Source organism: Aethalodelphis obliquidens, unplaced genomic scaffold, assembly GCF_003676395.1.
Source record: "Aethalodelphis obliquidens isolate GAN/ISIS:26980383/991018 unplaced genomic scaffold, ASM367639v1 scaffold24, whole genome shotgun sequence".
NCBI lineage: Eukaryota > Metazoa > Chordata > Mammalia > Artiodactyla > Delphinidae > Aethalodelphis > Aethalodelphis obliquidens.
In genome coordinates, this window is record NW_020837968.1 from 13902865 (window position 1) to 13929789 (window position 26925).

General features: G+C 38.0%; 1 protein-coding gene and 1 long non-coding RNA gene across 4 annotated transcripts in view; one reads left to right on the forward strand and one right to left on the reverse strand.

The window, feature by feature from the left end:
• EPRS1 (glutamyl-prolyl-tRNA synthetase 1) overlaps nt 1-25901 on the reverse strand; it is a 68400-nt gene extending 42499 nt beyond the window's left edge. For 2 of the 3 annotated variants that reach the window (XM_027122217.1, XM_027122219.1), the window contains exons 1-13: nt 25006-25114; nt 21930-22014; nt 18920-19019; nt 17899-18055; nt 16473-16612; nt 15101-15195; nt 11424-11550; nt 10529-10721; nt 8535-8706; nt 6931-7164; nt 5755-5839; nt 5282-5341; nt 763-873 (exon numbers count right to left, since the gene is read on the reverse strand). In XM_027122217.1, the coding sequence (XP_026978018.1) occupies nt 763-873; nt 5282-5341; nt 5755-5839; nt 6931-7164; nt 8535-8706; nt 10529-10721; nt 11424-11550; nt 15101-15195; nt 16473-16612; nt 17899-18055; nt 18920-19019; nt 21930-22014; nt 25006-25099 (1653 nt within the window). In that variant the 5' untranslated portion in view covers nt 25100-25114. Of the gene's footprint in view, nt 1-762; nt 874-5281; nt 5342-5754; nt 5840-6930; nt 7165-8534; nt 8707-10528; nt 10722-11423; nt 11551-15100; nt 15196-16472; nt 16613-17898; nt 18056-18919; nt 19020-21929; nt 22015-25005; nt 25115-25747 lie in introns of those variants that run through there. The other variant, XM_027122218.1, reaches the window with a different exon arrangement.
• A 63-nt stretch (nt 25902-25964) lies between these two features.
• On the forward strand, nt 25965-26671 carry LOC113628523 (uncharacterized). Its single transcript, XR_003436132.1, has 2 exons — nt 25965-26116; nt 26358-26671. It is a non-coding gene; the product is annotated as an uncharacterized LOC113628523 (long non-coding RNA).
• Nucleotides 26672-26925: the final 254 nt, after the last annotated feature.

Genomic DNA, 26925 nt, shown 5'->3' on the forward strand with positions numbered 1-26925 from the left:
CACAAACACAAACACACACACACACTGGAATACTCAGCCATAAAAAAGAATGAGATTTGCAGCAACATGGATGGACTTGGGAGGCATTATGCTAAGTGAAGTAAGTCAGACAGAGAAAGACAAATACTATATGATATGACTTACATGTGGAATCTAAAAAATACAACAAACTAGTGAATATAACAAAAAGAAGCAGACACACAGATACAGAGAACAAACTAGTGGTTACCAGCTGGGGAGAGGTGGGGGACAGGACAATATAGGGGTGGGGGGTGGTAAGTACAACAAATGGGTATAAGATAAGCTCAAGGATGTACAACACGGAGAATACAGCCAATATTTTGTAATAACTGTAAACAGAAAGTAACCTTTAAAAACTGTATAAAAAATTGAAAAAAAAATTTTTTTTAATTAGTATGAAATCCTGACACATAATGCTGGATCAAAAATGGTCCCCAGGGCTTCCCTGGTGGCGCAGTGGTTGAGAGTCCACCTGTCGATGCAGGGGACACGGGTTTGTGCCCCAGTCCGGGAAGATCCCACATGCCGCGGAGCGGCTGGGCCCGTGAGCCATGGCCGCTGAGCCTGCGCTAAGCAATGGGAGAGGCCACAACAGTGAGAGGCCTGCGTACCGCAAAAAAAAAAAAAAAAAAAAAAAAAAAATGGTCCCCAATCATGCTATTGCCACCAAAGTACATTTTTCCCTTTGATTATCCTGCTCCTTTAACAGAGAGAACAACATTGGTGAAACCGGAGAGTGACCTTCGGGTGTCTGGCTACTTCTTTCATCTCCTCCTGGGCCTCAGGGATGTCCACCGGGATCACCTCTTTCTTCAGTAACGCGACGTATCGTGGAGCCACCGGGTCAATAACCTGCAACAAAGGCGTCCTTGTGTTAGAACATTCAGAGATTTTTTAGAACTTCATCAATAAAATAAGCAATAGCACAGGAATAACAACTGGCATTCTTTGTTACTGCATTTACTAATTTCTTGGTTTACCAGCTAACTCTTTAACATTTAGCTGTCAAGTAGAAAAAAGAAAAACAATCATAAACAAAGACTGCATGAAGGATTTAGAGTTCCCTTCCAAGAGTAACTACTGACAAGTGAAAAGAAACCAATAGTTAAAGCATATTAGAAATATTCCGAAAGTAATTTTTAACTATGATATTAGAAAGGAAAATTATCCTGTGGGGTTATGTAACAATCCTACAGGTAAATGTGATACTCCATTTTGTATTGTTGGAGAAGACTGCTTTGAAGGAATATAGAAATATGTGTTTTAGTATCATTTTCTATAAGCAGTGTTAGGCAACACACCACCATCAAAAGCAGAACAGCATTAGGTCACTATAATAAGGCAATTCTATAGAGTAAAAGTAAACAAGTATTTCTACTGGTCTGCATGCTATATGTATATACACACGTATATAGGGACCACTGTGTTCCCAAGGGCCTGGCACATGCAGGTAGTCAACACATATTTACAGGTTAACTGAATGAATGGTAGTACTCATTACATTCTAACCTACTCTACCTCCAAAACAGAAGCAGCACCCCCTTCTGGATCCGATGTATCTTTCTCATTTCACTATTCACTTTAAAATTATCCATGATGAGCAATCACAACAGCAGTATTTAGATACTAAATAAAGCATTTGGAAGAAAAATGTAGACAGAAGCAAGTGCGGAGTCAAATAGCTAAGTAAAGTAATGAAAGTCATTTTCTTCCCATTAGAAGGATGCAGGAAATAGTGGTATGGCTAATTAAACTTGGCTGTGCCTTTTGGTTTATATTGGGTCTTTGTTGCTATTGTTTGGCTGGTATTTTGTTGTTGTTGTTTGCTTTGAGAGTATTTCTCAGAAATTCTGAGTGAACTTAGAGAAGAAACCATGCTCAGAGGGTCAGTCAGAAAAGTCTGAAAAGCCATCTAACTTCCCCTTGATTGCTACTCCTTCCCTGCTTATATTTCATGCCAGTACTAAGTCAGCGCCAGCCTCCCTCTAAACTTACTGTTTCATTCTTTCCTTCCCTGAGGTTTAAAAGTCATTCTTACTGGTTAAGGGTTCCTTCTTTCAGCTTCTACTGGGTTGGAATGATCACAGATTTAATTTGTGACTACTCAGTTTAGTATTTAAGCCAGTAAGATACAATTTCTTCTTTTAAAGAAGCTAAAACTAGACGATCCAACCCGAGAAACTTACTTCAGTTCACTGCAGCTCAGTTTCCTCAACTGACAAAGAGAGCAGAAGACTGTTTCTCACACTTGACTAATTACAATGATCCCTTAGGGCACTGGCTGGCACAGAGTTTCATGCCACTTAACCCTGAATGACAACGATTCTAATCGTCTGAAGTAAAGTCTGGAAATCTTTTTTTTTTTTTTTTTGCGGTACATGGGCCTCTCACTGCTGTGGCCTCTCCTGTTGCGGAGCACAGGCTCCGGACGCGCAGGCTCAGCGGCCATGGCTCACGGGCCCAGCCGCTCCACGGCATGTGGGATCTTCCTGGACCGGGGCACGAACCTGTGTCCCCTGCATCGGCAGGCGGACTCCCAACCACTGCGCCACCAGGGAAGCCCTGGAAATCTATTTTTAAACAAGCATTCCATAGGATGGTTAGGATCAGACAAGTTTGGGAAATCTTGGATTAAAAGATTTAAGTCTTTTTCAGTTCTAAAATTGTACAATTCTCAAAATCTCTGGATCAGTGGTTTTAAATTACTCCAAAAGGTCCAGAGACTCTTCTTCTGAAGCTGAGGGTTCTGCTCTGAGACAAGGGTATTAAGAAAATGTATGATATTAAATGTCAAGTCCCCAGAGTTTTCCCCAGTCAGTTCCAAAACCCTGGCAGTCAGACCTTCACACTTCTGGCAACTTGACTGAAAGAATCTCCTCTGGAAAAACTGCCTAGTCCAAGAGATGAGATGTAAGGTTACTGACGCCGAGGCTTTTCAATTAACCGGCCAGCCAGACCATCTTACAGTGAGGCACAGCTGACAAGCCCAATCTTTTTCTCAGGGCTTCCAATCCCTCTCTCAGTCCCCTGTGTTAAAGGTGAGCAGATAACCAAGGCTCACCAGATGTCTGAGAAATGCCTTTAATATCAAAGAAAAAACAAAATAAACAACCTGGAGGAAAGACGTAAGAAAAAATACCATTGATTATATTATAACCATGAAATAGGAACAGGAAGTTATTCTGAAAATTCAAAGCACAAACGAGAAATCTTGGAAATACGACAGCATGAATGAAAAACTCAACAGAAGTTGAGAAGATAGGGCTGAGTACATCTACCAGAAAGTAGAGCCAAAAGATGAGATGGAAAATAACAGAGAAAACAAAATTAAAGCAATAGTCCAGGAAATCCAACATGTGCTCAAGAAACGTTCCACAGAGGAGAAAGACAACGTAGTTGAGAAAAAAACAAAGAAACAGAAGGAACTTAGGAACATTTCCCAGAACTGACGGAATGAGTTTCCAGTCTGGAAGCCACATGTTCTTCCAATGGATATGAATGAAAACAGACCCACCCCAAGGCACATCACTGTGAAATTTCAAAGTGAAGAAGCTGTTCATATAAAAGTCTCAAAAATCTTCATCCCATGCTCCCCTTCTCAGGGAGCTACCAGAGGATATAGTACAGCAAAGCAAAAAGGCAATAAAAAGAGAAGGAAGATCCAAGAACCAGATGATCCATCACAGAAGAAAAGCAAAGGGAATTCCCAGGATGATGAGGAAGATTGACCTGGGAGCACAGCTGGGCTTCAGAAGTTAACCGGCCTCTCATCTAGTTCAGATGTGAGCAGCACGAAGGCCCCGGCAGAGACGTCTCTAACGTGAAACTGAAATACCTGAGGCATGTGAACATTTTGGCAGGAAATTTAGATAACTTGCGCAGAGTCTGAGATGGAATTAGAAAATTAAACAAACGAGGGAAACAAAACAATTAGCCACAAGAAAGCCAACGAGTTATGAGAAAAAATAGGAGACCTAAATTCTCATCTTCCATTGTGAAAAGTAAACTGATGATGCCTAAAGCAAACAAACAAACAAAACATCAAGAAGCAGCAAAACACACATCTCATTTAGAGATATGGGCAATAAATACCAAAAAAATTATCTAGAAGAGCTGAAAGTGATTTATCTAGCGAGAGAAAATGGAAGGAAAGAAGACAGGGGAATATGCTGTTCATTTAACAGACCCTATAGAATTATCGGCCTGTAGTGAAATGTATTTCTTATATTTGAACTAAATGTACACGGATTATTAATGAAAAGTATTCCAATGTTAACTCTGCCTGTAAGTTTTGAATGTATTTATTAGTAACTGCAGCAACAGAGCGAACCAATTAATAATTCCATTATGTATCCAAAAACTGACTAAACACAAAAGACAAAATAAATTCAAGACACATGCGAGACAAGCAACTATTTTTTGAGGCAAGGCATCAGCACAATCAAGCAGCAATACAAAGAAAAAGAATTTACAGAACACAATCACAGAAACCATAGTTTAAAACATGGCACTTCAGTGATTTGCCTTATTATAGTGTCTAAGCATCTGCTTCCAATTAACAATGTCAATATGCAGTATTCCTCATTCGACTTTTATTTAAGACACAGCTTTTTTTTTTTTTAAGCTAGATTCAATAAGACACAGGGATTATAATTAACGAACCTTCAATACAATTCAATGAAATCTGTAACTTTAAAACTCTATGTCCTCTCAGTAAACAAGGGAACAGTAGAATGGAGTTAGCCAAATCTTCCCTTTGCCACTAAGAAAACTAGAGGACATGTTTTTTTAAACTAGGAATAATGCATTTCAGTGGGTCTGTATAAGCAAGTCTCATAGAAATGTGATTGTGCTTCAAAGCTGTATAACATCTCAGGTTATAACATGTAAGATGCTAAAAGCTATGTGCTAAGTAAGGCAAATAAAAGCATTAAGTAATACCTTCTTACAGAGAGCTCGCAGCTTGAAAGCAGAAAAATGAAATGCAAAGTGTTCAAAAAAGATTTAAGGAAAAAACTGTTACCATTCCCCATAACTCCAAGTTTGTTTTAATCATTGTTCTTGTTTGGTATAGTTTGTAGGCTTAATGCACTTTATATGTTTAAAAAAGTAAAACATTCCATTTTCCTGAAAACTCTGCAAAACTGTAATATTCTTCACAAAATTTTCCCTGCCACGAGCACACTAATGAATTCTACATGTAATCAATTACTTAGGAGTTAGGCATCAAAAAGAGAGGACCAGGAGTCAAAACATGTACCTTTTTGTTAAATGCCCAAATTTTGTCCCATTCCATGTTCACAACGGAACGTGAAGAACCCTAGAAAAACAATAATAGAACAGCTTAAAGGGCAAGAAGTATTAACCAGAATATTTTCTTTAAGTCAAGCATGCCAGAAAATAAACCCAGTCAATACTTACAAGTTTACTTCCACTGGAATATAAAACTTAGTCTGTACACACTAATCTCGTTACCCTGAACAGTTAGAGTCAACAGTCATAGATTTCACTGGGTGAAAACACCACAGCTGTCTTTGTCCAACCCTAGCATAGTTTAGGACATTCTCAATTTTCCACTATCATAACAGTGTTTTTTTCCAAAAACATTCTGCCCTTGCATTATAAGCAACAAGCAAAGAACAGAAAGAACAACAGGAGTAATAAAGACTAAAAGGATATTATTTGATACTTAAAAATCCAAACAGAGGAGCTGGAAAAGAAACTATAACTCACCTGAGCAGCAATAAACTGTTTCAGTCCTTCAACTGTCATCCCTCTTCTCAGCACACCGCGAACCGTAGGAAATCGTGGGTCATCCCTGGGAAATACGGCAAGTTTTAAGAACCAGGGAGACATTTTTAACGTGTAGGTGCAGAGAGTACAATATACCTTATTGCATAACATTATATTCCGTTTGTTAAATATTTGGACTAAGAGCTGGTTATAATAATTAGGCAGATCATAATACCACTGAGCCCAAGTTCATGGAAGAAGAAAGCTGCTTACTAGTCAAAAATTACTCAGTAAAATAAATGCACTCCTGGAAACAGTAAAAGTACATTTGAAAAAAGACACAAAGGTGACATTTTCAAATACAGAAAACATAGGCATTACAACATTTTTATTTGCTTTTTGCTTTTTATTTAACAAACATACAAGATCCCTATTCTACATATGACCATGAGACACAGATAAGAGATGGTTAGCCTCTCATTTATGTACAAATACACTTTATAAAGCCTTTTGGGTTGTAAAAAATATACATGTTGGTTATTAATATTCTGCAGAGATCTGCAAACTTCAGTAAGTTTGCAATAACACCCTTTGTATGCGGCCCAAGGTAAACTTCCCCTTTATCAAATTCAGCTCCACAGTAAAACAGTCTAAAATCACATATTATTCAATATATACTTAATATGTGTCACTATTACATGATACTAATAAAAACTAATACATTCTTGTTAATTCATGTAAAAAAAAACATTCTTAGGCTTATAAGTATGGTAACCCAACTGAACAGGTTTCATTTACATGGATACATGCCTCTAAGATGACTTTAATTTTTATACTCATTGTTCTCATGGAAATCCCATATAGGTTATTAACGTGCTACAGAGATTTTCAAACTATAGGTTATTAATGTGCTACAGAGATTTTCAAACTTTTTCTAGTCCCAAACATAGACTCCATCTTTGTGCCCAAACATGGGCACTCCATGTTTGCTGCATTAAAGCAAAAGAGAGCAGTACCTGAGAACCTGGATAAAATAAAGACAAGGACCAGAAACCCTATAGCCCTATCCATTTCAACCCCTCCCTTTCATCCTCCCCACCCCTCAAAGCAGTTTAAAAATTAGTGATATACCATGTCCTGACTTCCTCTCAAAATTCTAGGTAAGAGCAAACATACCATCCGTCTACTAGTCCTTCATTGACAAACCATGTGAGCTTTCTTTTGGATAGCACTGTGTTGTTGAGATTTAGCCGACTATATTCCCAAATGTACGGTTTTCTTAGGCCTAAAGCTTCAATAATCCAGTAAAACTGTTCATCTCTGTCATGGTATTCTGTTGTTCTCAGGGCATGTGTAACACCTTCAATGCTGTCAACTATGGGGCAGGCAAAATCATATGTCGGATAAACACTAGGAAAAAAAGTGAATATGTTGAAAATCAATGAAGGATTTTACACTTTTCACCTCAGATTAGGCATTATAAGCAGCAGTACTAATTTAAAACATAATTCTTTACAAGGTAAGAATGCCTTAAAAACCAACAGGTGCTATGACTCATAATACTCAAAGTACATCAAAACATTTTTTTTAATCAGACTTTGAGGACAATGCATCAGTTACCCACTGAATACTCAAACACAAAAGCTAATATGCAACTTAACAGACAATTGGATACTGGTGCAGTGAATTCTATAATCATATTCCTGTAATGGCCAATGTATACCATGGTAAGAAGTAATAATAATTTCAAGGGAATTTAGCTTTTCAATATCTTAAATAATCCCACACTCAAGTAAATCGCTAGGTTTAATACTTTCATAAGTAAATGCATTCAAGAATAGAATGTTTCCTTCTCTGTCAAGTAAAAAAGAAAATTAGGTTGATTAAAATTCCATTTAAGATGGAATAGTCTTAAAAACAATTTCTGCCTAAAATAATGTACACAACACATATATTACTGCATTATGCCTTCTAATTTTTGATACAACTTCATTAAGATGCTACTGCACTATGCTTTGCAATTATCTGATACTGAAAATGTGTATCCAAATTTACTTTTCAAATGTATTCAAAGTATCTGTTCAGTAAACAAGGAGCAATTGCCCTGTTAAAAATGAAGGACATATATATACACACATGAAGTGTTTGTCCAGATACAGATACACATACCTGTACCCACAAGTGTAAAGAAAGTTATATTAGCTACTCAGGAAATCATTTACATTCACCAATCTCTTCAGAAGTTACAATTCAGCATTTGTATGTAGTAGGCTTCTTCGAAGTATAAGAAAATATATTCTGTGGTTACTTTATAAATTAATGGCCAGGTGGGGGAGATTTAAAAACAAAACATCTATTAACCTGAAAACCACACAGAAAACTAACCAAGATTAGAAAAAACACGATACTTTCTTGTTCATATTTCTTTAAATCTTCTATCATGTTTATGAATAAACTTATGTCTAGCAGAATCAAAGTTTATAATAGGAAAAGAAGTATCTTCATCTAAAGAAACACACCACAGCATACCTGATCAATACATAAAATGCAACTTTAGGCAGACTCAAGGACTTTTATAGATGGAAATGATCTTAGACATAACCTAGTATAACATTAATTGATAGGTAAGTAATAAGAGGCTACATGCTTTACCGAAGGCCACGAATGAACAAAGATCCAGATCTCTTGACTATTCTGCAGCTACTCCCTACTCCATGTTCACAGAAGCATCAAGCAAAAGCATAGTAAGCTACCGAGCATAATGAATGAAATACACCTACTTGTATTTATTTCCAGTTCTTGGGTGTGGCTGAATTTTGCAGCGATAAAGCGTTGGGTCCCTCATGCACCCATTGTTACTACTCATGTCAATTTTTGCTCGCAAACAGCAGGACTGACCAAACTGGCTTCCTTTTTTCATTTCTTCCCACATTTGTAGATTCTTCTCAACAGCTATAAAATGATAGTTATACTATATTTTATCTAATGTATTACTAATCTGGCTGAATTCAAATTATTTTAACAGCCTTATAATTTGACAGAAATTTTCACATTCTGATTTTACAAGCACATTCCACTAGTTTAAAAGTAACGTAATAGTTCCAATATCTGATACCAAGAGTAAATGCATTGTTTTTTTTAATGAAGAAATTCCACAAAACACTTAGGAAACGTACTCTCTCTATGTTTTAGAAGTCAATACATTCCACTGATGTAGCACTGATGAAGGGTAAGAGATGATGTCTAAGGCCTGAAGGCTTCTCTCAGCCAGTGTTTTCCATGTTCCCATCATGGCACAACTGGCCGGTCAGTCGCCCCCTCCAATTTAACACTGGGTGTTGGAAGCAGAAGCGTTCTGTTCCTTTGCCACCTCACACCCATGGGACAGACCGGTTTGACCCGGCCCAGGCATTGATACTGCAGCACATGCCCATCTAAAGAACACATCTCTGGCTGAGAGCCTGAGCCCCTCGGCTCCCCAAAAGCACCTTCAGTCATTCCAGCAGAAAGCAGGATACTTTTGGATCCCCAAAAATGAGAGATGATAGAAACAGTGATACAAGTTTATCCCAGGGAAAAAACTCTATATCCCCACTGACTACGGTCCTACCTATCTCAGGTAGGTACCTGCTCCATAGGAGTAAGAAAGAACTGTTAAACAATGATTCTCTGTGGAATCTACTGAAGATACAATGGACACTTTACCTGTTCTCAAAGAATCAGGTTAGGTCTAAAAGTCCAATTGTTAACTATCTCTGAAAATGTAGAGAAACATTTAAAAGGGGGTAAAAAAACCAAAAAAGAAGACAGACTTCCATAACACTTTGAATTTACTACACTTCCCAAATGTGACACTCAAGATTTAAGTATAGGGCTTCCCTGGTGGAGCAGTGGTTAGGAATCTGCCTGCCAGTGCAGGAGACACGGGTTCGATCCCTGGTCCAGGAAGATCCCACATGCCACGGAGCAACTCAGCCTATGTGACACAGCTACTGAGCCTGCACTCTAGAGCTCACGAGCCACAACTACTGAAGCCGTGTGCCTAGAGCCCGTGCTCCGCAACAAGAGAAACCACCACAATGAGAAGCACGTGAACCACAACGAAGAGTAGCCCCCACTCGCCACAACTAGAGAAATCCCGTGTGCAGCAATGAAGACCCAACACAGCCAAAAATAAGTTAATTAATTTAAAAAATATATATGTATACTAAAAAAAGGCTGGATAATAAGATTAAAAAAACTTAAAAAAAAAACATTTAAGTATAGTAGTGTGGAAGTTCTGGAACATAATTACAGAATAAAAACAGCCAGATTCAGAAGCTCAGAACAAGTAATAACAAAGATATACTTTTTTGTTAAGTGATATTTCAGACATAGGGTAGCATCAAGCTTACATATTATATTCACATTTACTCACACGCTGACAGGAAGATGTGGGTATGGCTAACATTATCATCAAACATTCTAATTAGAAAGGCTAAGTATTTAAATTGAGAGAACTACAAAAAGCTGCAGAAGGAATTACATGGAATGAATGCAGTGCAAAAGACTACAGGTAACAAGTGAGATGCTGAGGGCACACACATGCTAACAAAGTAATAACAACGTAAAGATGATAGAGAAAGAGAAAAGATTTCTAAGAGATGAATTAACATATGAAACGTATTTCCAAACATGTTTCAAACCATCATCTTACACAGAAATCATTTTCTACTGAAGAAGCAGAATACAAGAAGAATATCGATTAAAATATAAAACACTAGATGTGCCTTACAGTTTTTTCTATGTTTGGATTCTATCCTCTGCTCACGTTCTGCTTTCATCTGCTCAGCAGGAGTATCATCCACATAAGCCTTCCCTTCACGAATTAGCTTCTCTGCATATTTCATTATAGTTTCAAAATGATCCGAGGTGTAAGTAAATTGATCTGGTTTGATATGCAACATTGCAACATCTTCCAAGATAACCTGCAGTAAGAATCCAAAATAACCATCAGTTTATCTTTCGCATTTTCTTGTGTATTTTCAATCCTTGACACTGCATTTGGGCAAATGTAATAATACACCATCAGTCTTACAGAGCCTGGAAATGGCTGTGGAAGCTGTATGATATTAGATCAGAAAAGAAAAAAAAAAACAAACAAACAAAAGAGAGAGATATTCATTATACTAGCCTCCAAATTTTCAGCTGAGAAAGCTGATCTCATGGTGCTTTCCATTTATTCTGGAAAAGCTGATTATTATTGGTCATGCTGACAATTATTTGCCCTCTCTTTGAATATATTACAGTGCTTCTAAACAGATGATATAAGAGGCTAGGAAACCTTCACATTTTCCAATACCTACTTAGTGTTCGTTTCATTCATAAAATTATATGACAAAAAGGAAACCTGCCTCTAGTGACCAATTCATTTAAGAAAGTGATACTTGCAGGAAAATGTAACACTTAAGTAAATTCTACAACAGCTTGAGGAGGAAAAAAATAAATTGACGTTTTTTGGTATGGGAGCTCAACAATTCTTGGCTTAGGTCTCAGGCAAAGAATATATAGATGAGCAAAAGAAGCAGCTATGAGAACAAACTTAAATTTTCATACCATGAAGGTACCAGGTCACCCTCTAATTTTAATCAACTTTACTGACAAAGGGTCATCACTACACCTTTAATTACCTTCTCAAAATCTTCCTTTTCTTTTTCAGGATTTGTGTCATCAAATCTCATGATCAGTTTCCCTTTAAAGTTAACCTGGTAGTGCTGGTTCAGAAGAGCAGCTTTCGCATGCCCAATGTGTAAGTAACTAAAACAAAAACATTTTACAAAGAAACTCATTAACATGTTTTAACTAAATACTTAAACTTAACCTTTTCGAGGAGATGAGAACTAAACAGAAATCCTTCTAGTTGGTATTCCAAGTCTTATTTTATTTGCTAACAAGAAGTACTGTAATAGAAAATCTGCCCCTGAGGAAGAAAAAAAGACTACAACATTTATAAAATAATCATAAGAAACAATTTCATATGTAAACTCTCACAAAGGAATAAGTTATTTACAAACATTACAACCTTAAGGCTAATCTCTATTTTCCTTTTTTTTTTTTTTTTTTTTTTAACTGAGGAATGAAAGGTAATTTAGTTAGAGGAAAACTGCTTCCAAAACTGTTTGCAATGCTACACAATAGCGGATCTTTACTAAGACCAGATGCTACTGAGAACTGGCAGCCCATCCATTGCAAACAAGACAGAAGCACCTCTGAGGATGCCACTGTGACTGCGACAAATAAAAGAGCACATGAGAATTAGAAAGCCACAAGAAAGCACTTTACTTCTCTAGGCTTTAGTTTTCTCAGAAGCCAAAATGAAAAGATTTTAACTAAATGATCTTGAAGGTCTCATCCAGTACCAATATTCCACAGATCACAACCTATGAAAACACTATTCTGTTCTATGGGCAGCTGACCATTACATAGAATAAAATAAATCAGAGGCACTGTTAATATTATTACATATCAACATCCTGCTCTATCAATGAAGTGGGTAAAAAGCAATATCCTGAACCACTATTGTTGAAAATACACTTTTCATCAATAACAGCAGCCACAGTTGCACTGCTCTACAGTCACCTGGTTTCATGCACACCTCTGATCTCAGTTGATATCAAGAGCTCCGGGAGGGAAAAGTACAATGATATGGCTTTATATCATTTCTAAAATCAGTCTATTTCTTTAGATAGTCACACAGCATTCTAGGTCAATGATTCAATTTTAAAGAGTTTATATGCATAGGTTAATGCAGACAAGTACAATGCAATGCATTTAGGGTTATTCAAAACTTTCTGCATAAAATAAAGCACCATAAGTAGCATCCCAGATGAGATCCTGGAAAAGAAAAAGGACATTAGGGAAGAACTAATGAAATCCAAAAAAGTATGGAGTTTAGGTATATCAATATTGGTTCATTAATTGTGACAAAGGTACCATAGTAATGTAAGATGTTAGTTAACATTAGGGAAAACTGGGTACAGGTACAAGGTAACTTTTGGGGTTTCTTTTTTTTCCTGCAATATTCCTATAAATCTAAAACTACTCTAAAATTTAAGGTTTATTAAAAGTAAAACAAAGGACTGTGAGTTCTGAAAACGAAACAGAAATACTTTGTGCGCTTTTCACTGAAAGTGTTACACCCAATAACATGTTAAGAAGAGAAAAAAGAAGACTAATAATCACTGACTACCTACTAATTGACAGTTAATGTGCTTTACATATAGGAATTACCCTTAAGAGGTGTGATGAAATCAAACTATTACACTTAAAGATACTATCTCTGAATCTAAAATAATGTGTGCAATTCTAACAGTTCTAACCCTCAGAAAAGCTAACAGGACTATAAAATATTCACAAGATAAGTAAAATAACTGGCTCAAGAGACAACTACATCAGGAGAGCTAAAGAAAAATATGTTCCATGCTGCATTAGTTAGTACTGATGCTATATTGGGCTTTTCCCACACAAAACAGACATAGGCACATAATTTTCAGTCATATGGATTCTAGAGCCAGACAGCGTAGGTTTGGATTTGGCAAGTTGCTAAAACGTTGTATGAATCAGTTTCTGAAACCATTTGGAAAACGAGATAATAACAGTGCCTTCTTCACAGGGCTGACAGGATTAAACAAGTTACTACACGTAAAGTGCTTGGTAAGTACCTGCACATAACAGGTGCTATCTATGTGTTAGCTATGAATACGAATAAAAGGCAAAATTCAAGCCTTCTGGCCTTCATGAAAGACACAGGAAAAAAAAATGATTAAAAAACCAATTATAGAAGACTTGTTTTGCAGTATAAGGAGATATGATCAAAATTATGTTTGTTTTTAAACCTGAACACTGACTTATATTCCAAATTCCAAAGCTGTATTCAACTGTTGGACTGAAATGACATAACTCACAACAAATAAACATATTTTATACAGTAAATAATAAATATGAGGAGCTCACTATTCCAAGAAGTGAGAGTGACAGAAAATATAAAAAGATTCAAAAGGGACAAATGTTCAAATGGCATAGCTATAAACAGCCATGGCTAAAAAACTAGCTTTTATCAAACCATTAAAGTCACTACCCAACAGAACAACCATGACCTCTCACACCAAGAACACAAGAGCAGAATATTGGGTGGTAGGGACCCAGGATATCTGAGGGAATTAAACTATGTAAAATAAGTATTATTTATGACTGACTCCACTTAGCTATCAATCAATCATTTAATGATTCAGTCTGTGTATTTCCCAGAACCGTTATTTCCCCTTCATCTCCTTCTACCTGTCCTTTATTTCACCACCTAAATCGGCAAACTTAGAAAAGCAGAGAGAAAATGTGGAATTCTAAAACTGGCTTGCTGTTAATGGCACTTATAAAATAGCTTGTGAAGAACTATATTAAGAACGGCTAAAATAAAATTGTTTCCTTATCTGCCACTTCCTACTGTCTACATACTCCATTTATCACAGATGGGTAAGAATTTGGCTATAGAATACAAAATCTGAAATTAAACAAAATTTGGGGGAAAAAAAACATCTCATGTGTAAAATATGACACAATACTTTCCCAATGGCTAAGTTCCTGAGGCTAACTGCTTTAACAAAAGGCATTTTATTATATTAGCATCACTGGAAGGGTTCTTTTACAAAGTTCGTCCAGCATGAGTCACAGAGACTGACATGTGCAAAGGCAGAGACTGCCCTCAGCCTTGGGGAATGCTGGGCAAGGACCCAGGCAGACCCATGCCGGTGGCTCCAGCCAGAGCAGTCCTTTTCCCTAACAAGCTAGTCATATATTATTATTTTCTATGGCTGCCAAGAGTGAAAAGGGTTTTGAAACCTACTAATAGTGGAAACAAATGAATAGGAATGGGCTTTTCAGGACTCCACTTACTTTATCTGGGAAAAAAAATAACTTAAAATACGTCTACCATAACTTCTTCTGCTAACTGAAAGGATTGCTCAGGGTACAAATACAAACCCTTATTAAAAGATACCCCCAAAATCTCAAAATGTAAATAAAACTTAAGCCTTTCTATTAATGGATGTTTTTCTATTTACAATTAAAATTCTGCCTGGAATAAAATTAAAATGTTATTTTTCCTATTGCTTTAATAAGCAAAAACTACAAGCTTTTTATAAATTAACTATCAATAATTTTAAAACTATTAAGATGTTTAGAATTTTAACTCCCACAATTAAAATCTTACTTATTTCCTTCTGTATATCAACCTATTGATTTTTAAAGTATTTGATAACTGTCTTAAAACTTTTCCACTAAATGTATCCAATTATAAGTTATATTTTCTTACCCACTAGCCTCTGGAGGAAATCTGACAGTAACCTTTCCCATCTCAGCACCTGGAAGCTCAACAAATTTCCCAACATCTTGCTTTTTCTCAGGTACCTGAAAAGCAGAACAACAACAACAACAAAAATAGTTACATGGTTAAATGCTTAAAAAATAAATTCATTCAACAAATACTTACTCAGTACCCACTATGCACCAAGCATGGTTATGAGAAAAAACTGGCTAGAATACTGTCCCTGCACTTGAAGATTCAAAATCAGCTGAAGTTAACCAACAGCATTTAGGATCATCAGGAAAATGCTTAAAAGGAGGCAAGAACCAAGCTGCACCTTGAAAAATAAATGCAAATGTATCAGATGGAGAGTATACCAGGGCAGTCATTCTAAGAAAAGGAATAACAGCACAGGTAAGACTCAAAGTCAGGGAAAAGCAGTGCAATGTTAGGAATGCATGTTGAGTGGGTAGGCAAGACGCTGACAGTCGATTAAGTCCAAAACATGAAGGCCTTTATAAGGTTGACTTTTATGTTTCTGGCAATGGGGAATCCTCAGGGGTATGGAATTACTTATCTGTATTTTCTAAAACTATACCCAGTACAGTGCAAAGTCTCAACGAGAAAAAAGAAGAGACCAAAAAAAAAAGGAAGTTCAGTGATGAGATTATGGTCTTAAAACAAACTGGGGGTAATGAGGTCTCAATAAAAATCAACAGCAGTGGAGAGAGAAAACAAATCTATAGATACAAGAAATAATAATGGAACTTGTTGACCAGTTAGAGGTGAAAGTGGTGAATACTTTCTCAGAACAACTGAGGTGACTGTGGTGTCTTTACCCAAGCAGACAACAGTTTTCAAATTGTACTGCATCGGAGTAAAATTTGTAATATGTAAATATGTAAACATATTCTCTGTAATATGTAAACAGATCAAAGTAGAGCGACGCTAACTGGGGGGAAGGCCTTTTTCTACGGTATTCAGTGTCACATCTTCCTACAGAATCAACAAAAAGGCTCTACAGAACCCCAGGACTCAAAGGTCACAATGGTTCAAAACCCAGAGAATAGAAAATCTGGGAGGAAGAAAAGATGGTATAGTTATAAAATAATTTTAGTTACTTGGACTTTGGATTTCCTAAGGGACGCACACTAGATGATCATAATCATCTAGAAATATAATTATGAAGATTAAGGCTTAACGTAGGCAAGCAGTTAAAGGCAAGCCAAGACTCAACAATGACAAATTCTTCCAAGAAGATCCTTTTTAATTGATCAGGGAAAAAAAAAAAAACAACCAAACTATGAACATAATTTTCTTTTCAGATCTAAGATCTCAGGCAGACAAGATGTGAGCATTAAAAAAAATTTTAAAGGCTTACCACTTTAGCTTTGCTTGTTGAAACATTCCACTTGGTACCTACTGACTGGAAGGCCTGCTGGGCTTCAAGAAAACCAAACCAGCGTTTTACATGAACTGGAGCTTTGTTCTGTTCCAACTGTTCCTGCCATGCAGCATTTCCTATTAGCAAACATAATTTTAAAACCATTCAACATATCTGCAAATTCAAAAGCAAAGTTCCAGTCGTGGTTAATTTAAGTAAATGAGATGGCTTAAAGCTGTGCTTCTATAATGCAATTTTAAAAATCTGGGTACACATGGAAGTGATTTCTAATACTTCAACATATTTTAAGAATTCACAAAAATTAATTTAAAGTATTTTTTCATTTCAGTTCACTAGAGTGAATCCTAAATCCTGCCCTCACCGCTGCCACACACCCACTACAAGGCCAATGCTACATTTCATAATTGAGGAAAAGCTTTAAGTGGATCCACTAGAGAACAAAATAAAAATCAAGATCAAGAAGTAGCTCTTTTCTTCAGTTGTAATATCAAAAATGGTACTGAAGGAAAGTTTACGTAATTCTTTAGCATCACAAAGCTACCTCCATAAGATATTATCTTCCTTTTATGAACATTAACTCAAAAATCAAAAGACCAAAATGTCATAAACCTACAGATGAAAAGTTCTAGCTAGGAAAGTCCTTCATTTTACATTGGTTATTATTATAACAATTTAATTTAATTTGGAGAAAAGGTTAAGCCACAAAAAAAAGTACAGAGAGGGAGTTCTCTGGTGGCCCAGTGCTTAGGACTCCATGTTTTCACGGCCGAGGGCGCAGGTTCAGTATCCCTGGTCAGGGAACTAAGATCCTGCAAGCCGCGGGGCGTGGCCCAAAAAAAAGGTACAGAGTATATTAAAGAAATTTTAAAAACGCTCACATAACCCAGATTTAAAGAATGATAAAACATTTTGGCATATTTGCTGCAGGGTTTTGTTTTTTAAATAAACTAACAAAATTCAAGCCCCCTTTGTGTCTCTCATCAATCCCATATTCTGACTACTCATAGAAGATGGAAAAAGTGACCTCGCAGAGAAACAACTCCAGCTCACCCCGCCCCCCACACACATACTGAACAATCAGAAACAACAGTAACTGGAGTTAAGTAATGGCTGAGACAGGAAAGGTGCTGACATAAATGGGATGAGGAACAAGGCCAGCTCCAAAGGCAAGAGAGGAGCTGCAGTGGCAAGATGGGGCCAACCTCCAGGGACAGCAGAGGATGGGGAATTCCTGTAACCACAGAGGAATAAAATAGCCAGGGAGGTCGTTCCTTTGTGAGAAAGTCCTAAGTGACTGCCATGAGGTAGATAGATGCTCATATACGTAGAAATATATGTACTTCTTATCCAGCAAAATATTAAATAATTAAAATAGAAATTCTTCAAGAAGAATTACTGATACCTTTCAGGGTGGCCCAAACACATAAATCTGCTAAGCTCAAGGAGTTTCCAACTAAGTATGTTCTCAGAGATAGGCAATGACTGAGTTCGTTGATTGCAGAAGTAAACAAATCACATGAAGACAATTTTGTAGCACTAAACTCCAACCAGTGATCAATCTGTGAAAAGAAATGCATCCCAGGGTTTAGAGTTAAACAACCAAGCAAACAAACAACCTCAGTTAGAACCATGCCTGTCTCATCTCAATTACAGAATTTACCACTACGTGGATTTAACTGTAACTGCCTGGGATCTAAACTGGCACTTAAACACATATGGTTATTTTTCTCTGTTTTCTTCTTTTTTTTTTTTTTGCAGGGGCGTGAAGAGGCACTTCAGGGAAGAAAAAGGAAAATATGAGAACTGGAAGCAGGAAGGAGTAACGAGCCTGACCGAATGCAACAGACAGCACCCAGCCAAACAGATTCATCCACTTGCGGAATTTAAAAGTAAATACTTGGAAACTATTCTTTGTATTCTGAATTTTGTAAGATTTAGGAAAGTTAGAGCTGAATACAAACAGGGAAAAAAAAGGCATCTACCGTGCCGTATTGAAAGTTAATCTACTACTGCTATAGCTAATAAGGTATATACTTAAAAAGGAAAATGTGTGTGACCCTGGGCCCTTGTAACTTTTCAAGAACTGCTGCCTCATCTGCCAGGTAAGAAAGCTGCATAAGAGCATAAGATGACCTTTGCAGTCACATCCAGCTATGAAATTCTAGGAATCCAGGAAGAGGAAGACAGCACTAAATGACCCAACAGCTGGTATGGGTTTGAAAGTGCAAACTTAGGAGCTAAGACTTTTTTTCTGAAAATAAAAACAGATGAGAATTCCTTAACTTGGTCTCTGATTAACACTCTGTTAATATCCTTAAACAGAGTAATAGTCCATAAGCCAACAATAAAATGAAGTTCGCAAAAGAGCCAAAGCCTAAATCAAAACAAAATAAAACACACCCAAGGAAACGTTCATTCCTTACCTCAGTATGTTCCAACAGGTTAGAGCCATACAGCCCAGCTGTAGTTGCAATTCTAGCCAAGTAGCGAAGTATGGAATTTATATCCGTGAATACCACATTTCTAGAATATATAAGTATGAGATAAAATATTACTGTGGCTCTAGCAAATCAGTAAGTCATGAGACTTATGAAAAATGTAAAAATAGAAATCTTATAAAAGATACAAATATATGCCATGTATTTTCTAGTATAGTAAAAAAAATAGATCTAATTTGTTCTTTACTCTGTTCTATCAAATTCTAATTTGTTTTGAGATGTTCAGCTAAATCCAATAATTCACTTCAGAGTAGACTACCTACATGATGTTTTATCTTTCTAAAACTATTGGTTTCTACATGTCTATTCAGTGGTGAAAATAGGAAAATTGGGATATCGAGAATAAAGTGATTTAAAATAAATCAAGGCAATGAAGCCAAGGATATACCATCGTAAAGAAGCTGGTAAACATGGCAGATCAAACCTCATCAAAACTGATCCTATAAGGAAAGAGACTAAGGAGAAGAGACAATAGCAGTAAAATTTCAGAAGCTAGAAAGCAGATGGAGTTAATAGGCCTGAAAGAACTGAATCTTAACTGGACAGTGGACAAAGCTGAAAACCAACCCAATTTAAATTTTAGAATCCTCTAAAGACTTACGAATCAATGAAACCAGGTATCCTTGGAAGTGAGAGTGAATTGGGACTAAAATAAGGAGGCTTGGTTGAAAGTCTACTTAAAAATCAGTCAGAAACACAGATAGCTCCAAACCCTATGCTGCAGAGCTTGGCTACTCCCCTTACCCAATCCTGGCAAAAACCGGAGCCTTATTCTCTAAAGACTAAAACAGAGGGTCTCTCAAATGGGGGAAATCTGGCACAGGTGCAAGTTGGGCTATAGACGTAACAAAGAGAATAAAAGAATACACGTATACTGGATGCTGAGATCCTCAGCTTTCTTCCCACCCTCAGCTCCCAAAATATTCTGGCACCAGCTCTCCTTCACCTTCCGAACAGGAGACTGAAAGTCATCTCTGGATAGATAATCTGATCCACCCAGGAAGAAAAGAACCAAGGATGCTAACACCAGAAGTTCCTTCAAATGAGCAGCTCAGTCAGATCGCCCCAGAGTAAAGCTCAGCACTGACAGGCTCACCTTGGAGTTCAGAACTTGTAAATAGCTTTACTCTCCCAGTCAACATCTAAGAAAACCATAAGAAGTTACCAAATATCTGAAGAAAGCCTTTAACTTAAAAGGTAGCAACCAAAACAAACACACAGATGTAAACTGAACAAATCAAGGAATAGAAAACTTTAAAAGTAAGTGAATAAATTTACTCTGAGCAATGAAAAAATACAGTGCAGGGCTTCCCTAGTGGCGGAGTGGTTGAGAGTCCGCCTGCCGATGCAGGGGACACGGGTTCGTGCCCCTGTCCGGGAAGATCCCACATGCCGCGGAGCGGCTGGGCCCGTGAGCCATGGCCGCTGAGCCTGCACGTCCGGAGCCTGTGCTCCGCAACGGGAGAGGCCACAACACTGAGAGGCCCACGTACCGCAAAAAAGAAAAAACAAAACAAAACACAGTGCAATCGTAAAATAATAACAGGATACTATATCTAGATAATAAATAACAGAAAGCTCAGATACAAAAAATGTAACAGCAAAAACAAAAACTCAATAGAAAAACAGAATAAAAAAAGTTGAAGAACTCTCCAGAAAGTGAGGAAAAATGAAAAAAAAAAGGAAAGTGAAGGTGACACTTTAAGAAAATAAGAGGACAAATCCCAGCACCCACATAAAGAACAGAAAATGGAAAGTTATCACAGAAAATATTTTCTAATTCCCCAAAAGAGGATTTCTAAGTTTCCACATTAAAGGGAGCAATCAAGCACCCAGAAGAACAGATGAAAAATAGATCCAGACTAAAGCATATTATTGTGAAATTTCTAAATACTGAATCCTAAGGGAAGAAGTCCGCAAACTTCCTGAAGTCACGCAGAAAAGATAGGAATCAGAAAGGCTTCAGAAGAGAACAAAGCAAACAACAATAATTCCACGGAAAAGTAAAAATTGTACATGAAGAGCAATCATACATACGTTGTATACGTTGCATACGTTGCCCTTCCCCAATACAAGTCCTTCTGTCAGTTTATTATAGACCATTTAAACCATTTCAGAATTCCGCATCCTGCTTGAGAATACCCTTGAAACCCTCTTTCAATGTGGTCCAAATCCCACCATCTGGCAAAATATTCTTAAAAGGACCTGAAACCATGTTGTGTTTATTCCTTAGTTTCGTTAAACAAGAGAATGTTTCCCTTCCCAGTTCTTTTAAATTCTTTTCAGTGGGCTCCAAAAGAAAGAGATAAGTCCGAGGGCACGCAATCTTCCCTATATCCTGGGATGCAAATAATCCTTCTTAATCAAGAACATACAGTATATGCTCATTACAGAAAATTTTGAAAACACAGAGAAGCAAAAAGAAAAAAACAACCCCACAATTCCAAAACTCAGAAAGAAATAATATTAAAAGTGCTGTATACTTCTCATTTTTTTTTGTAGATGTAATTTTACATTTATGTCTTGCTTTTTTACTAACATTAGATTATGAACATATCCACCATTAAAAATTCTTCATAAGCCTTTTTTTCACAGATGCCTAATATTCTATGCTGTGGACTTACGAAATTTATTTCCTATTATTACTGATTTTAAAAACTTCCAATTTTCCACCAGAATACATTACAACAGAATTAAAAACCCATATATATAAATCCTTCTGTACATCTCTAGTTTCTTTCTGACAGATTAGATATATGATCAGATAGTGTGCTGACAGATATGTCTCTGGATATAGTTCTTTTAGAATGAGGAAGAAAGTGTATTTCTTTTTAGGGACCGTTTACCAGTTAGCAAGTGAAACAAGCATAACATTTAATCCTAAATATTTTTAAAATGCTGTTCAGTACTGAAAACCAGATATAAAAGCACTTACTCAGATACATGAAGAATATTCTCTTTCCCTTCTTCAACAGAAATGCTGACGTTGTCTTTCACATGTTCTACTGCCAACAAAGCTCCTAAAAATGAGATGAAAAGATTTCTCTTTATAAACAATGTGGTATTTAAAACCTGAATCATAAAGCAATGAGAATGAGTCAACAAACCAGTATTAAGACCTGCAAGGAGTAAACATTTTTCCCTAGAGTCTGTAGACGCAAAGTATGGCCTTCTGGTCTTGGAGAAGTAACAAACCAGAAACCATTCCCTGGCATAATCCAACTGCTTTTGAATATACTCAGTGTCCAGTTAGGGACACTGAAATTAATCTTTCCCTCTCTCGGGAGAAAAGAAGAAATTAGAATAGTTCCTTGTATAAAAGCTATTGTTGATAGTATTAGAGTGATTACTATGTGGTGGGGACTGTGCTAAATGCCTTACATGCATTATCATTTTTAATCTCTGTAGTAACCTTAAGAGGTAGGCACCTTTATCTCTGTTTTATAGAAGAGAAAACTGAGGCTTGGAGGGGTTAAATAACTAGCCCAAAGTCCTTGATTAATATGTGGCAGTCAGGATTTGAACGCAGGTCTACGGCAGTCCAGAACTCATATTCTAAAACAGTGATACGTGCCTCTCAACACATCATAAAGTTTACTAAATATTCATTAATCCGTCGTCCTTAATTTATCTAAGATGGACAACTGGTAACCAGATACTGGTTTCTAAATACCACGCTCCACTGGAGACAGGGCTGTGGTAGGGAAGGTACAAGATAAACCTGGAAAATTTCACTGTGCTAGAAAGCAAGAAGTACTCAAAGAATGATAAGAGATATGCCAAAAGGACACAGAGGTCAGCCTGGAGGGGCTCCCACTGGCAAATAGAGCCAATTTAACCACTAAAGTAAATAATCTAAGTTTTAGAATACCGACACCAAAGAATCTTATACAGCAAATTTTGAAACTGAATTCCTATTACAGGCAACAAGATAGATGAATCTCAAAGAACTATCCTATGTACAAAAGAATAGTTTCATATGACTCAATGTATATGAAGTTCTAGGAAAAGCAGAAAAAAATAGTGACAGAAAGCAGATCAGTGACTATCAAGGGCCAGAGATGGGGGAAGGGGACTGCCTGCAAAGGGGCATGAGGGAACTTTCTGAAGTGAGGGAAGTATTTTATTTCATTATTTTGGTGGTTACACACTGTACACATCTGTCAATCAATTTACAACTTAAAACTGGCAAACTTTATTATATGCAACTTGTAACTCAATAAAACTAATTTTAAAAATAAAAATTTTTAACTTTAAAAACAGAAAATGAAAAATAATTCGGAGTATAACCTATTAAGTATATTTTGCTATGAATTTTTTTAAAACGAGAAAAAGATCTTCTCACAAAAAAATGCCAACTAATACATGTGGAAAGAACGGCAGAATGGAAGGTCACCATCCGGCATCATCTTAATCATAATCAAGTTGGGCAGGAAGCACCAACGGATGCTGAATCCAGTGGGTAAAGGTTTGATGGGGGAGTGAAATGTTTACATGGTACCAGAGCATCTCCACACAAAATGCCTGTTAACTGCAAAACGGAAAACTCTGCAGTGGGGAAAGCTGTCAGACACCATCTTAAGTACTCAAGATTAGATCATCAGTAATGGGAAAAATTCAGGTACCAATTATTGGGCTGCAATGAAGAACAACGAATTGTTTCTATGCTATTTCTGCCAAAGATCTGTAGCCTGAATCTAGTCATGAGGGACCATGAAACACCTGATCAGGGGACATTCTTTAAGTAAGCGGCCTGTAATCTCCAGAGAGGTTAAACCTATGAAAGACTAAAAAAACCATCCCAGATTGAAAGAAACTGGGGAGACGTGATGAGTAGGTGCAAGGTATGATCCTAGATTTTGATCCTTGCACTACGAAGATGGATGAATTGTATCAATGTGTATTTCCTGATTTTAATGGTCCTGTGAAGTCATATAGTTTTCTTACTTAAGAGAGATGTATACTGGAGTATTCTGGGGTGTTTAAGCATCATTACCTGCAGTATGCTCTCCAAAGGCACTGGAGAAAAAATGTTCTTTGTTCTATTCTTACACCTTTTTAAGTGTGAACTTATTTTAACATTAAAAAAAATGGTGCATGCATGTAAAATAAGGGAAATTCTCACAATGCAATCTGTTTTTCTGAATGTTTCATCTAATTATATTGATTATTTAAAAACAGAATGTATTTGAATTAAACAATTGGGAACAATTAAATCAAAAACAAAAAAAAGGAGGGAGAGAAGCAAATAGAAACATATATTCTATAATTAGACTATAGTTCATAATGACAACAAATGTCTTTAAGACCCACTTCCAGTATACTGGCAGATGTGATTCTCAGTATTCACTAAGGAAACAGATCTATCATATTCAGGGTGATTTTCTAAATTACATCAGTAAAAACGACAGCTATTTATTGAGTATCTACAGTGTGTCAGGAACTTGACCTGCAGTCTCATTTGATTCTGGCAAGCAACTGTATGTGGGAGATATTATTCCATGTTTCTCAAACAAGGAAACAGTGGGAGATGCCAAAAAAGGAATTGCCAAGGTTCCACAACTAGTGAGTGGCAGTCAGGATGGACCTGGTCTCCAAGAAGCAAGTGTCGTTGCCCTTAACCATGAGGTCACACTGTTTAGTGCTTTCCAACTGCAGAATCAAACCCAGTTCTTTCAGAGTTCAGTGATTTGTGTGAGGTTAGCCCATAATTACTTGAACCAATATGCTAAAAGATCATTTTTTAAAGTATTTTAAATGGCTATTAAATTGTGTTTTTTGTTCCAACAGACACTAAACACCCTGTCATGAGAATGTACTGAGTAATCATCAGCCCTATGTGGGCAACTGTATCTAAAAGTCTAGGCCTCTCAAACATTTGAAACGTACTTGCATGCATATGTTAAGAAATGCACTAGCAAATATGAGCTCAATAAACTGATTATTTTGTGTAATTTCTGAAAGCAATGGAAAAAAACAGCAGAAAGTCTAAGCTATCTATCCATAGTAACCTTGGCCACGTTGAAAATGCAATTCCAAATCGAATTTAAGATGTATCAGGAAGATGACAAGTCCGACCTTTTCTCTGACGTTTACTACCTCCATCGGATGTGTAGTAAACCAACCCCATCAGTCCGCAGTGTACTTGGGTGTTCCAGCAATCACCCTTCAACCTTTAATTAATATAAATGCAACCTCGGTTAAAATTTTAAATGCTTCTACGACCATCTTCCTCGTTCCCTTTGAACCCAATGAAACGTAAAGAAAAGTTAAGTCAAGGGGGTTGAAGATCTTTTCTGAGGACGAAGGAAGGGAGGTAAAGATAAGTGGATTTAGGGGAAAACGCCAAAAGAGGGGGAGCGAAGTAATGGGATTTCAAGTTTTAAAAATGTTATTTCTACGTCCGGTGCTCGGTCTCCAGTAGACATCATTTCTAAAAGGGAGAGGAGAGTAAGCTGGGAGTCATCCCTCCGGGAGAGAAGGTCCGAAGCTGAGCCTCGGGTGGCCCTGCCCCGGCTCACACAGCGCCTACCTCCCCGCCCCAGAAAAACGTCTTCAGGAGCAAATCCACCTGCCAGGGACATAGGGCGAGGGGCGCGGAGCCTACCCCGTGTACACTTCGGGGGTGAGAGGCAGGCCTAACCTCCCAGACCGTGACCGTCACTGCGCCAAGACTGGGCGCGGCGACTTTCCCCTCCCCGCACCCTCCCGGGCTGATGCAACCCACACAGGTTGGCGGCCCCGGGCCCTTACCCAGCGGAGGGTCTCCCGAATTCACAGTCAGACAGAGCGTCGCCATCTGCTCTGCTCCGCCGGTCTATCAGTGCGCCTGCCCTGCCACCCGAAAACACCCCCGACTCGCCCAAGGCGAGAAGGTGCAACGTGTGCGCACGCCTGACGCTGCGGAAGCCTTCGCCCCTCCCCCGCGCCGCAGCCAGCGTCTTGGCGCACAGCACAGTGCGTCATCACCGCCCGCCGCAGCCGTCTGGCAGCTGCTCCGGGGACCTTCGACCGTGCCCCGGGCATCTAGGGTCACGAGGGCCAACGTGTAGTTTCAAGCCGCTGAAGCGGGAGAGACGCTGAAACTCACGACATTTTTCGACAGTTCGTAAAGCGAGAAAAGTAAGTGGTAAGACGGTTTCTGCAGTGTGATGGGCGTTCACCGGAAGCCCAAAACAAAACGCACAAACGGGTGGTATACTTGAGGCAGGAGATAGATGGGCGCCCCGCCCCCAGGGTGATTAATTGGAGTTCGTTCCCTGTGGACAGAAACCCCGAAATACCAATAGCAGGGCAGTCAAGAGAGGAGGCTGGGCCCTGCGCAGGTAAAAGATAAGAGACCACCTATTTCTCTTTCTCGAAGTCGAGGAGACCTTCCCGACTAGAGAGCTCCTTGGAGGTCAAAAGGGGAGTGATGCCAAGCTGCCCATAGGCCTCTTCGCTGGAATCCATCTTGGCTGAGAGATGCGTGTGCACATGGGAGGAACGTGAGATAAACCAAACATGGACTCAGAACCAGGAGAATCAAAATTATTGGCCAAAGGGAACCCGGAAGAAATGCTCCTCATTAGTGATTTAAACTACGCCAAGGGCACGACTCTCTCAGAGTCCTCCCGTGTGTCTATCCACATGTACTGTACTCTTTTCCTCCTAATAAATACTTTACTTGTTTCACTACTTTCTGTCTTTGTGGGAATTCTTTTCCGCAAAGCCGAACGGCCAGGGTTTTGTCACTGACCACCGGTCTAATTGCTAGGATTTGGCGTTCTGTGACCCAACCTCAATCTCTGGCTGGAAACCGAAACCCTGCTTCAAGCCACTGCAGGCCGAGGCCACCAGAGATCATACTGTTGGGGGGCACTGTATGTAAACACAAAAAAAGTCCTGGAAGCATGTAGACCAACAGCCATGTTTACACTGGGGATGGGGGA